Genomic DNA, 13,988 nt, shown 5'->3' on the forward strand with positions numbered 1-13,988 from the left:
AGCCACATTTAATTTCTTTTTTTTTTTTACAAAATATGCTGTCGTTTAATTAACTTATGCGTCCAGTCTTCAAAAACTATTGCGGGTCATAAGTTTCTCTTTTAATATTATTATTATTAAATTAATCGATCAGGTAAAACACACGACAAACATACAAAGTTTCCGATGAATTGCCGCGTAAATATATGAAGCACTATAGCAATTCATGTACGTATGTGTATATGTGTTGGCGTATCATTTTATGTTTATGTCATTCGCAAAGTGCAAATTTCGCTTTTGCACTTTGAACACATTACGATTTTGTTATGACTTTCAAGTGATCTGCAATCCTTCATAAGTTTAAACATTCAAAATAATGTAGCTTAAAACTACATCTCTAAGCTTATAGATCTAACTCATTAAAACTTATGATCATAATAAACAGCTTCTCAACATAAAAAGAAATTTATTAAATAATGCACACGTAGAAAGCTCGGTATCCCCCTTCTTTAACATTTACAGTTATGCTATTTGAAATATTCGAGAGGCGGCGGTGTCGTGTTTAAATACATGTTAACTAAATTGAATTGATCACAGTAAGGTGCAGAAAATGATAAATAAGGATCCGCAAATAGCAGAGAACTTGCGCAACACACGGGTTACCTCGCTGAAAGTGATTCATCGCGCGAGATCTACTTTTGTCGTGTTTTCAAAATTAAATATAAAAAGGAAAATTGCTAATTCATTGACATTTCTAATTCATGATCAAATTAAGAGAAGACTACGATGATTTCTTGATGATCAAATCGTTAATTCCAACACATTACGTTTCAAAAACGAAACAATCGTTTCGTTCAGACTCTTAAAAAAAAAAGAAAATTCAGAATATGCTATTATACGCGTATTTGCTTAAACTAGCGTTTGCCAAAAATTTTTTTATCTAAGTTAAGCATCGCTCGTTTCAATTTTTTGCTTTATATATATCTGTATACCCTTTTACATTTGCATTTTACGTACTGGCATTACACACAATTTCGTAAAAAATATACAAGATAAAACACAAAAAATATATTCGAACAGAATTATCTCAGAGCAGGCAACTTAGAAATTTCGCTTACGCACTTTTTATGTTCTTATATTCTTCTTATAACGCAACATAAAACAAGTTTTTAGATTTTGTTTAAAAACACAAAGAAAATACAAGAGAAGAAAAAGCTTGAATTATAAATTTCGAGTCAATAGAATCGATTTGTCTTAAATATTAGAATTTTTATGTGAGACAGTATATCTTGCGTCACGAAATCTTTAAGTAAATTAAAAATGTGACATTGTCCTTTTTCTATCGCAATATTAATGGCAAACCCCATATTTCAAATATCTTGAATATTGTACGTACAAGGCATAGAAAAAAGTGTGTAGGCAATTTTTCTCGATACCAACAATATGTTACGAGTGTTAGATGTTACATCATGCAGAACATAATACGGCACCTCTTAGGATGTAACGATTATATACAGATTTTACGTGATAGGATAAAAGCCGGAATATTTCTCACACAAAAAGTCACGTTTTCCTAATAAAATTAAAAAAAAAGAAAGAAATAGTTTATTAGAGAGAGAATTATCAGAGACACAATAATATTAGGTACAATGTATGTGCATTTTATAATCAAACGTTCTCGAAGTCTAGGCGAAAATCCGTACTGAGTGACGCCAAAGTATAAGCATCGGGCCAATAAAACTTTTACAAATTCGAATCGAGGAACTATTTTATCGTTCTTCCATGATGCATAAAATAGCACTGCACATTTCACGACAGTCTCTTATAATCCATCGTATACAAAGCTGGATTTACCTTCTGGTATCGTTCTCGCAGTATTAAAATCGCATATTTTTAATCTGGCTGAAGAAATGAATACAATAAACGCATTTTCCAACCTTTAGTATCAGACGTCGCTCTCTTACTATACAGAGTCGTATATAAATTATTATGAGTGGCTGCCTAATTTAATTTCTTCTTCGTGTGGTGGAAATTTAATTGTAAATCTTAATGGCCTTTTCGAGGTAGTTGATACGAGAGCGCTTGGGCGCTTTGTTGACGTGTTCCAGGCCAAGCCAAGGCCTGTGTGGCGATGTGCCTGCGTTTAAAAGTGGATAGACTACAACATTTATTCTTCATCAGCATCATATTGCAATATACTAGGTATTAAATATAGTGAGACTATGCGATTATTCGACGCTCACTTTACTGGCATGCGTTGAAAAATGGAGAGATAAAAGCACGTTTTATACTCACTCTGATTGCTATATTTAGGAAGGAAATCGTCGAGTTTGATACAATAGTCCGGCGAGTCGATAATGAACTGTGGCTTGCCCATCGTCACCACCGCGAACTTAAACTTCAAAGTATTTTTATGAATTCTCATAAGAGATCAAAAAAAATTAGCTAAGGATGCCTACCTTTTCGAATTCTTTCTCCTGAACTCCTAATTTCTTTAGCAATCTATCCTTCATTTTTGGAAAAGGTTCACCCTATAAATACAACATTAAAAACGTTCATTAAAATGCATTGTCTGTCACATGAATATACGTGAAAATTTAAATTTGAAAGATCACTCACATTCTTGATTTTGAAGAAAAAGGGTATACCGAATGTTGAGAAAACGTCTTTGTGAAAATGCGCAACGGGAACCAGCAATTCGCCCTCTGCTAGATTCAATTCGTCATTCGGAATTTCTTCTATCCTATACAGCTTGGTGCCTGACGAGTTTAAGTTATCTAAAGGTACATCGTCCCCGGGGCCGGGTAAAAGCTTGTTGCAATTTATTTCTAATATCCTTAGTTTTCCCGATCCGTTTTCCGATAATTCTACTTGCTTCTTAGCCTCCTCGAGCAGAGTGGCAACGGTACCATTTTTATTCGGGTAAAGTATAATCTCCTTCTCTTCTTTAAGTGACGGGCCGACCCATATACACTTAAACTGTTTCTTGTTTTCTAGCTCGTTCACTCTAATACTGAGCTGTTGATAAAATAATTTTTTTACTTTTGACTTGCAGTACGAAACCAGTTCTTTGAGCGTGCCTTCGAATGTACACTTTAGAGGATGGCCGGGAGAATCTTTATAACTGGAAAAAAAATGTAAGGATATAAGACTTTTTCTTTCATCCAAAGAAAACATTAAAGTAATCGAAACCTTTCGACATGTAATTGAGAAGAGAAAAGTTAAGATAAGCGAATAGAAATATGAATTCTTACTTTTGACATTTAAAGAATTGTAAAAGATATGGATCTGTGCCGACTCGTTGTGCTACAGCCTTTGCCATTTGATCGTACGTCATTCTTAGCGAAAGTTCCATCGTAAAACCTGGATCGTTAGGAATCGTCTTATCACAAAACGTTACGTCTACCCTATAGAATAGATCTCTGAAAATCCAAATTGTTAAATTAGCAAGCGTTATAGATTTAAAGATACAATTCCCATACTAGAGATAAGAAATATAAGTATTATAAGAAATATAAATATTAAAATATACTTACTTAAAATATTCTCGACATGTTGGAAGTTCATACATTTCATTATCTCCTTCCTTTTGAAATACAATAATGTCACCGTCCATTAATTCCTCTAAAACTTTTTCCAGAGGCTCTGTTAGATTGTCTATTTTTTCAACTAGATTTGGTTTAATTTCCTCGTATAAAGCAAGTTCTGTGTCTGGTGGGAATCCCGCGCGTTCGTTTAAAATTGGTATAAGCTCCTCTACAAAATTTATTATCAGAGTTATGTTGAGAGATATTCTAATTATATAAAAAGAATATATATGCGCGGGAAAAGAATACCTATGATATTCTTTTATTATATCGATATATTATAAAAATATCTTCAACTTACGGACTTTGGCTACAACAGGCATATAATGATGGCCACAGTAATGAATTTTCTTATTTTTTGGATCATAGAGTTTAAAAAAGAGTAGAACGTCGGTGTCCTTGTCGAAAGGCGGTAACGATGTCAAGTCAGAATCTGGAGGAACAAGCTCGACGAATACATTCCATGGATTATGATTTTCTGCGCAATCGATGATGGGCTTTTGAAAATCAGTGTCCGGTTCGATTAGTGTAGGTCTACAGGTTTGATTCGAGCGCTGACTAAACGGCCAGACGCGAATCTGTTCTATCGGATATTTCTGCAGAATAAATTTAATTATATTAAATATCTGCTTTATTCCTTTCTCTGTATCACATCTTCGTTTTTTTAAACTGTTGAAAATAAAAGCTGTTTTCGAAATCAATAGTTTCACATTATTATTTTACCATGTATAAATTTTATATTAGAAAAATTTACACTATTTTGCAAAGAAAAACAATATTTTTTCTATTCTTATATCAAAAAGAAAAAATATCTAGTCTCTTTTCAGGTTTTATTACCTACCGTCATGACAATATAGTTCAATAAACCACTGATATATAATATATATATATATATATATATATATATATATATATATATATATATATATATGATTCACAAATAGTAGCACAAGAAATATATTATATATTATATATGAGATGTTACACCAGAATTGATTTACTTTGTAAATAAATTCTGACACACGTATAAGCATAAGATCAACCTTTAAGCGATATAACACCGAAGAAGCACCGAAAGCGCAAAATGTCTTTAATAAACTCACTTACCAGACTATCGCTCAGTAGCTCGAGAAACTCGTGCACAGTGGCCTGCTTACGTACGCGAAATATACGATTTGTAACGTGCTCTGGGTCGTAGAGATCATTCCCTTGGTGACCGTCAAAGCTATCCTCGAGAAGGACATGAACATTCATGTACAAGTATGCCTCCGTTCTCTCCTTTCTTCTTATCTGTTCCAGCCTCTTCTCCTCTTGCAGCCTCTCCACCAGCTAGACCAACAAAATTAAAATTATCCACGTGTGTACTCATTTCGTTCTCATTGGATCATTTGACTGTCTTTTTAATTTACATAATTTGGCTCTTTTCTTTTTAGAAAAAGAATGTATCATGCTTTTGAGATTCGAGAACAGATTGTATCCGAAACATCAAAAGAATGACGGTACATTTTTCATTCTGTAATTTTAATTTTGTTCATCTGCCGCTATATATCGACTACCAAGTCAAACAATTACACGATAAAAATTATTTGGCGGTGAGTGATGGTTTCCAGTTAATTCTTGCTGGCTAATAAATATAATATCACACAATAAATATACAATTAATAATTAAACATAAAAAATTGATACAACAAATATGGTGTACAAAAAAATATGATATATGAATCCTATAATATTACTTTAATTACATACTGCGTTAACGTCTCAATATCTAGAATGTGTGTAATTGTTGATCAGAAATCAAAATCTTAGCAAAACAAAATACCTTAATTTAACTATATACATGCATAATACATACCTATCAAAACATTATAACCACCACCCATGCCAAATAATTTAACAGTGTAATGTGTAACTATAGTAGTGTGGAGATGCTTTGTGTAACTTGGAATATCTCTATTACTTGTAAATCGTACAAAGTAGATGAAAGATAGTAATAGCGGTAAAAATAAATAAAATTAACGCGATTTCTGCCTGTGAACTTTCTAGTATCCAACAATTTATTTTCGTTATTCTCCTTTTTTTATTTTTATATATAAAATAGTGATGTAGCATTTAAAGGTATCTCACGATTAAAGCTATCATAAAGTATTTACTCTATGGATAATGCTTTAGCGTTCGTTCTCTCTCTCTCTCTTTCTCTCTCTCTCTCACTCTCTCTCTCTCGCGCGCTCTTTTTCTCTCTCTCTCTCTCTCTCTCTCTCTCTCTCTCTCTCTCTAGTTATTAATATATAACAACAAATAAATATATAGATAGCATCTGTCAATGATCGTAATCACTATTAACACGGAGAGAATTTAATGAATTTAACGAGTTGCTTAAGCTGGTTCTTTGTTGAAACACGAAGTTCTCATTTTACTCGTTATTCTGTGTGTGTATGTGTCGACTTTAAATATTAGTTCACAAAAACCGCGAAGAGATGAGTAATATAAATCACATATGTCTCACTCACTAAATAATTCAGTTAAATAACGGATATGCTAAAGAAGACATATCAAGGAAGCTGATGTTGCCGACAAGTACTACTTATATTGGTTTTTTTTTCTTTTTTCCCGTATATATATTGCAAGAGCTAAAACTCATCAGCTCGAACCAATACTTATTATATTCTCACTAATAACTCTTTTTGTTTTTTTTTGTTTTTTTCTAATTCTCTTATACAATTACTCACACATATCCAATTTTCTCTTGCGATATGTTTTGTTCACTTTTCATTCACGGTTTTGATATACTACAGTACAATGATTAAATTTGTTATTGTTATAATATTATACAATGTGTTTGTTACAATAAAACATTCCCAAAACAATTCTAAGGCTCATCACGATACTAGTCTGACGATCAGACTTCAAGTGTATCCAATTCTGGATAAGCATTTCTGACATGAGTGACAAGAATGTAACACGCACATTAGTCATGAATCTTTCTCTTTAATTCATTGTGTTACCGATATAAAATTGAGTTAAGATAAAAATAAATAAAAGATCACACATATATATATGTGATTTTTCTCATATACACCTCGAACGCCCGCACTGAAAAATCCTCATCCTGTCAAAAAAAAAATACGTCAAAGGCATCCTATATAAAACAAATCTCTATATAACATGCATTATATAATTTTATCATTGTAATGTACATGTGTTTACAAAATCACTTTATATCAATCTTTGGATCTTCCCAGACATTATTGAATTCCTTACTTCATAATCTATTCAAATTTAGTACATTAGAAAACAAGTTTGATAAAGCATATCTGATCTTTATATCAAGTATTATTCTATTCTGTGAATGCAACATTATAAAAAATGGACATGAATTACATAATGTTAACATTTATCAATATAGCAGTTCAAAGTTGATAGTAATGTAAATCTGTTAAGAAAATTCCAGACAAGAAATTCATAACAATTGCTCGAAAAAACGTATAATAGAATATTGAGTTTTATCAAATAAATTGTCTAATTTGTATATAGACATAGAATCTCAAAAAATTAAACTATCAACGTGTCGTAGCCAAAATATGTATCGTAACGAGGACAGAAAATTTCCTCGAGTCTTTCTCATATGTATATTACTCCCAGTCTGATGTGAGTTTAACAATTCTATGCTATGAGCAAGCTCACTGCTGTAGCTCGATACAACATCGAAACTTCAGGAAGAATTTGATCGAGAAGCAACACAAGTAATTTACAACTCCTCCCGCCTATTTCCGCCTTATATCGGCGTTTATTGGTTAAAAATCATGAATATAGAGATTTGGATTTCGAGGATTTTGAGTGCATGGACGAAGAGTCGTCGTCTCTGTGTGCGAGTCTTTGATCGAGTCAGTCGCGTCTTTGTCACGTTCAAGGTCGCTCAATTCCTGGGAAAGCTCTCTTTGAAGGACGTTTCTGACCTCTTGAGGTATATCCTCTTCCTTGACTTCTTGTAAGACGTTTTCCAGCTCTGAATTTCTTATGTAAACCAGCATATAAGCGTTAGTGCAATGTTTCACAGCCATAGACATATCCTCGTCTTGACCACCGTAGTTGTGTTCGATAGCTTCCTGCTTTGTACATCGCGAGACAACATCATCGTCGAACTTGCACCACTACCATAAAACAAATGGAGCAGTCTTTTAGAAAAAATATCATTGTATAATATGTTAATGTAATATTTAAATCATGTTGTTGAAAGTTGAAAGAAATGTACAAGAAAAATAATATATGATTATTCTGCATAGTATGCCTTTGAAAATTTTTAAAAATTATTTAATTGTTTTAATTTTATAAAAGAATAACATTTTATAAATACCAAAGTATAAAAATATATGGCTGAAAAAGATAGACTAATTCATTGTTTAATCAGGATATAAAAATAAACTAGCTGCTAAAATTTAAATATAGAGGTTAAAATATACATAGATGGTTATTGAGTTATGGTGTGTGTGTGTATATTTATGCACACCATAATTGTGTGTATACACACATACACACATAAACTATTAAGAAAATGAAAAAAATTTATAATATTTAATTCACGATAGATGTCAAAACATATAAAATATTTTACTTACCTTGCCATCACCAGCGGGATTAATAAATACAACATAATGTCCACCATGATTGTCACCACTATGGACCAAAACTGCATGTAATGTGTAATCTGCACTTGTTGCTTCTTTGTTTTGCAGATATTTGCCAAGACTAATCTTTTCATAAAACTCAAACCTTAAAAGTTAAATTTACATAATTATTTACACGCTAAAAAATATAAAATAAGATTTATATTTTAATTTTTATGGAAGTATACAAATGTACTATGTAATTTAGGTAGATTGGTATTAAACTGTGACAAGTTTCAACTTCTCACCTGTCGTTAAATTTGACAGAACAATCTGTAACTGGATCATACTGAAAACGCATTAAATGTAAATGTAAAACCGGTGGAAATGAGGAAAAGATTACACCCTTTTCCGCTTCTTGTAATCCGTGTTCTCCTGCGTCATATTTATTATCGCCGTCGAGACTTTCTGTACTCACATAATCGCTAAAAGACTCGTAAACTGAAATATTAAAAGATCTATTTATTTCTTGTTACTTACACATTACATACAAAAGCATGATCTCAATTCTAAATACTTACTGTTCTTTTTGCCCTTTATATTTAACTGTATGTCATAAAATGTTTCAACTCTTGTGGATTTATAGTCTATGTTTTTACACTTGATAAAAGAGACCATTTTTCCCTCAAACAATTTTGGCACTGTACCTTCCACGCACGTTCCTTTCATTTTGCTCTCCAGCTTATCTAATAGCTAAAAAATGTACAAGAGTGGTTTATATGTATGTATTAATACAATGCAACAGATAGTTTAAAGAGTAACAATGCAATAAAGCACATATATTTACCACACGTAGAAATTCCTGGACATCATGCTGCATAAAAGAATCCAGCGTTTCCCATCCAAAACTTTTAGTTAATTTTTTTGTACCGACAGGTTTGTCAGAAAACTGTAACTCATGAAAAACCCTTTGCAAGGCCAGCGCAACACTCTTACTCGAATCATCACTTTCTGTTGGCATTTTATACACCGCTTTTCGTAACTAGAGACAGAGAATAGTTTAATAGAAGATTGGTTAAAACAAAAGGAATATCATATTTTCCGAATTAACACTTTACCAACCTGATTTGTGAAGTACAGAGTCTGCAGTAAAGAGTTCATGTAACATGTAGCACCTTGGTTCTTCAATCCTACATATCCTGTGTGTTTTTTGCTGTCCCAACTGACTCCATGGGGTGCATCAGCCACTACATGAACCTAAAATTACAAACATTAAAAAATCATATTTGATATGGATAAATTTCTTTGCAAAAGAGTTAACTTAAATGATTTCAGTGATGATGAAAATAATAAATAGACTAAGATAGATAGAACAAAGAATCATGAAAAAAAAAGATCAATAGTACTTAAAAAATATAATATGTTAAAAACCTCAAGCGTGATTGAATCATCTTTGATGAAACCTCTATCAGGATCCAAAACGTCTTGCCATGTCATGAAATGGCTAAAGCCCCAATCATTCTCTTTACTGTAGAAGAGATGTTGAATTTCTATAAAAATATAAATATATTATTGCAAAACAAATGTTATTTTAAATCAAGATTAAGTTTGTGATGTATGTTGAAGAAAATTAAAGAGAAAGAATATATATATTTACTTCTGCTAAATGGTTCTTGTCCTTCTTTGCAAGAAAGAAGACGTAACTCAGCAACAGCATAACAACTCCACGATGTCGATTCGCTTTCTCCATTACACTGAAGGAAAAATCCAAGCGATCTCTGTGGTTGTCTTTCCTGTGTCTGACTTGACCGTGGCATCACCATTATTTTCCATGGTAAATTGCGGACATAACATGCAGGTGACAACTGTGAATCTTTCATCTTGGAAATATTCTCTACAGTATATCGGAAAGTCGCTTCTGACCGAGCCTCATCTAAAAAGGAAAAAAAAAAAAAAAAAAAAAAAAGTATAACAGAAGAATAAAAAGAAAAAGAAAAAAAAAAGAAAAAATTATCTATCAGTTATAACAATATAAAATTTATATATATATACATACTGTAAGATTATTTATAAATTACAAAGTAATTTAAAAGCCGGTATGTAAAGGAAAAATCATCATACCTTCTTCCATCTCTTGATCTTGAACTATACACGCTAATTCTGGTTCACCATTTATAGGACGATTGTCTGTTCCATCCCCCCCACCATCGTTTGGAGTTTCTACAAGTGTAACATCTATTTTTTTACCAGTTAAACAGATAAATCTGACAAATAAAGAATAATATTCACTAGTAATAACAGACTAATGCAGAAAAGTTAACCTTAAATTTCACAATATAGATTATACAAACAATCAATGTTTATGCAATTTTATTAGTTAATTAATTAATCAATTCGCAATAGATGTATGTTAGGCATTTATGTATACATTGAAATAAATAACACATTTTTGCAATCAAATACTGCAATGTGTTGCAATATTGATACAAAGTAATTAATTTACCTAAAGCTGCATGGCAATTCTGCAAAATCTTTTTTATAAGAACATGAAAATTACAATTTATAGAATACTTCATGTGAAATGCTTCGTCAATAAATAATTTATCACAATATGATTGGTGGAAAATTAAAAAAAAAAAAAAACAAAAAAAAAACTAAAAAGAAAAACAAATTTTATCAGATGAAGATCATAAATTTATTCTAGGTTAATATTCACACTTCGCGATTCACACAGCATATGTATTTGTTTGATTCTAATTAAAATATATTGTAAAACAGAAAATTTTGTCAATGTATCGCCAATTTATACATGTAGAGATGTAGAAATGGCAGATGAATTATAGTGACTACTTGTTCAGTAGCTGTAGAGTACAATTTCCTTTATCAGAGTATGATTACATTTATTTATCCACGAAAATTTCTGATAATGAAACTATGACGTAACACATGCCGTTTTATATCATCTACCTATGTAATCAGGTATATTCGCACCTTATTGTCATAACATAATATATATATATATTGTTTAAGAGAGGCATTTCATTGTCTCACGAAAAATTTAAAAAAATTTGTTATTCGAGTACGAGAGTCTCACATTTCAAATAGAGATAAAATAACAATAAGAAAGTTGAAATATATAGAAAATAAAATAACATGCAATATCTATTATAAATTATCGAGCGCGATATAGAAATCGTCGTGTTTGATAGAGAGCAATTTTTGAGATCTTTGTAGAGTACACCAAAAAAATGCGCGCGATTTTCTTCTCCATCTTGAGAAAAAAAAAAAAAAAAAAAAAAACTATAAATATTTCTACAATAGTTATATATCGCGAGTGGGCTCTCAAGGTCGACGATACAAATCTTCCGTTTCCGTGAAATCCAAAGTGAAATGAAGATGGAGAAAATGTGGTTAATCGCTGTCAGCGCTAATTAACACCCATGAAAAGCCAAGCTCAGCTAAGCTTGTCCCTTACAGGTCTCTGGTCATCGTCGTGCTAGCGACTCGGCTAGCGATGTGCTAACAACGGATCTATAGAGCATTCCTTAAAGTATATAACCTTACGAAGGCAGCGTAAAGCTGCACCACGAATCTCTCCCTCTCTCTCTCTAAATATAAGAATCGTTTGGCGCATTCCTTACCGTTGGACGGGAAAAAAGAAAGAAAATTCGAACAAAAAAGTAGGTAGAGAGAAAAAGAGAGAGAAAGAGAGAAAGAGAGAGAAAGAGAGAGAGAGAGAGAGAGAGAGAGAGAGAGATGCGCGATAAAGAGATCGTTCTCTCTCTCTCTCTCTCTCGCGCGCGCGCGCGCTCGCTCGCTTTTACGTTCTTAGCGAGGCGAGACGTGAGAAAGAGAGAAAGAGAAAGAAAGAAAGAAAAAGAGAGAGAGAGAGAGAGAGAGAGAGAGAGAGAGAGAGAGAGAGAGAGAGAGAGAGAGGGATAGATAAATAGATTGTAAAGAAAGACGGAGATCGAAAAGCTCGTCACTCACCCTCCTGCGTGTCCATCTCCTCGACCTCGTTAACTTGAACGGGCGCGAGGCTGAGCTGCTTGAGATTCTCCTGATCGTTTACGTGGTTCATCGCGAAGCCGATGTTGATGGTCGTCTTGATGGCGTCGGGTACCTCGGTGACGGTCTCCGCCGTCGAGGTTACGTTGTCCGCGTTGATCGGTGCCTCCTCCTGCTGCTGCTGGTCGTCGCCCGCTGCTGCTGCTGGTTGCGAGGTCGCCAACGATGGACGATTCTTACAAGGCGGAGTTATCGTGTATGTTTTCGGTGTATTAGCGAGCACCTTCCTGAGCTGACGTTTCGAAATCGTCAATGTTGGATGATCCTGTTGTGAATGTTGCTGAGTCTGCTGCTCCTGCTGCGGCGGAGATGGCGATCGCTGGCGTTGCTGCTGCTCCTGTTCCGTTTCTACACTTCCTATCTCCCGGCTGCTATCCAAGCTCACGTCGCTACCGGGATTCGACGGCGACGTCGCTTTACCGCACTCCGACGATAGATGTTTGCTCGCAGTTCGCCCAATTTCGGCCATCAAGTGCCCCCACTCGCACGGGGGACGCCCACAGCATATATTCCACCCCGTGTGTTATTAAATCGCTAGGTTCGCGACTGTACTCGAGTATATCCGTGACTACCCGTATTAGTATAATACACGTCCCTTTCTCTCGATCTCTACGTTCCTCCGAATGTCGCCACGGCTACGATCGCGGCTACCTTCGCGGCGGTGGTAGTAGCGACGACGACGACGGCGACGGAGACGTCTCTGATGATGGTAATGACGATGATGGTGGTGCTGCTAGTGGTAGTACCAAGTAGTTGTAGTAGTAGCAACGAAGTAGTGGTGGTGTGGATGGTGCTGCTGCCCACCGCTAACGCTGATTGTAGCGGTGCTGCCGCTGCTCCTGAAGGTGGTGGTGGTGGTGACTGATGGCGATGGCGATGGTGGTGTTGGTGGCGGCACCGACCTCCCCCCCCCCACGGCCGATTCGTGAAAAACGATCCTCGCTACGCCGTTTTTACCGGCGCTCTTCAGCCGACGAGGACGATGTATGACGGACGACGAAGATCGCGATCGACTCACTTCGTTGCTCTATCTCTCTCTCTCTCTCTCTCTCTCTCTCTTTCCGGATCTCGATCGCGCTTGTACTTGTACTCGGCGATTCTCTCGATCGACTCTACTTCCGCGAGCCAACTTCCTTCCGTTGTTCCCCCCAGCGGGTTCTCGCTTCTCACCCTTTCCTTCTCTTTCTCGCTCCAGAGACTCCAGCCCCGACGAGAGCCGGAATTCAGCTTCAGGACAGGACGAACGAATATACTTATGCGCGAGCCGATCCCGTACGTCGTGATCGTCGCTCGCGGATCTCTGTCACTCGAAAATAAACAAAATGGCGGCGAGTGAGTGGCGGAGCGGTTGCGCTCGTTACCAAACGGTTCCGATCGCATATATATACTGATACGTATACATGCACGCATACACGGTATGCGATCTGTCCACGGATAAGCTGAATTCGCCTAGATGCGACTACTCGACTTGTAGAATTAATTATTTTAAAGATTATTGAAATTATCTCGCACGAAATTAGACGGAAAGATAAGAGTTTATAAATAAATTCTCTCCGAAAGTCTCTACATAATTAAACATTCCGATCGCAATTAATATTTCTACGCGAATTATTAACACAGCTGCGTCGTAATTAAAGTGGAACGGAGTAGGTGTATCTATATATATGTCAGATATATCGTGATCGTTTGTTCGAGGTCGAGCGAGAGAATTGGCGGGAAAATTTGAAACGGAAAATTGCACTGTTCGCGT

The 13,988-nt window shown here is 34.9% G+C and overlaps 1 protein-coding gene across 5 annotated transcripts; it reads right to left on the bottom strand.

Annotated features, from left to right (window-relative positions):
- Positions 1-425: 425 nt before the first annotated feature.
- On the bottom strand, positions 426-13,622 carry Usp7 (Ubiquitin-specific protease 7). Of its 5 annotated transcripts, none has more exons than XM_083033837.1 (18): positions 12,161-13,622; positions 10,292-10,405; positions 9,828-10,103; positions 9,602-9,720; positions 9,293-9,427; positions 9,018-9,212; positions 8,752-8,923; positions 8,479-8,671; positions 8,183-8,336; positions 7,523-7,717; positions 4,674-4,895; positions 3,868-4,162; positions 3,516-3,735; positions 3,234-3,401; positions 2,599-3,103; positions 2,439-2,510; positions 2,275-2,371; positions 426-2,137 (listed from the first exon to the last, which is right to left on the bottom strand). In XM_083033837.1, the coding sequence occupies exons 1-18, from the start codon at positions 12,705-12,707 to the stop codon at positions 2,013-2,015; spliced, it is 3,804 nt and encodes a 1,267-aa protein (XP_082889963.1). In that variant the 5' UTR covers positions 12,708-13,622; the 3' UTR covers positions 426-2,012. The 5 variants fall into 5 exon arrangements, with proteins under 5 accessions (XP_082889963.1, XP_082889962.1, XP_082889964.1 ...); XM_083033836.1 differs by having other exon boundaries at positions 2,275-2,377; XM_083033838.1 differs by having other exon boundaries at positions 2,275-2,377; positions 10,292-10,390; positions 12,161-13,621.
- Between the last annotated feature and the right edge of the window lie 366 nt (positions 13,623-13,988).

The sequence above is a fragment of the Prenolepis imparis genome, unplaced genomic scaffold (assembly GCF_030444845.1).
Source record: "Prenolepis imparis isolate NDT839.2.m4 unplaced genomic scaffold, iyPreImpa1.0 SCAF_3, whole genome shotgun sequence".
Classification (NCBI taxonomy): Eukaryota; Metazoa; Arthropoda; class Insecta; order Hymenoptera; family Formicidae; genus Prenolepis; species Prenolepis imparis.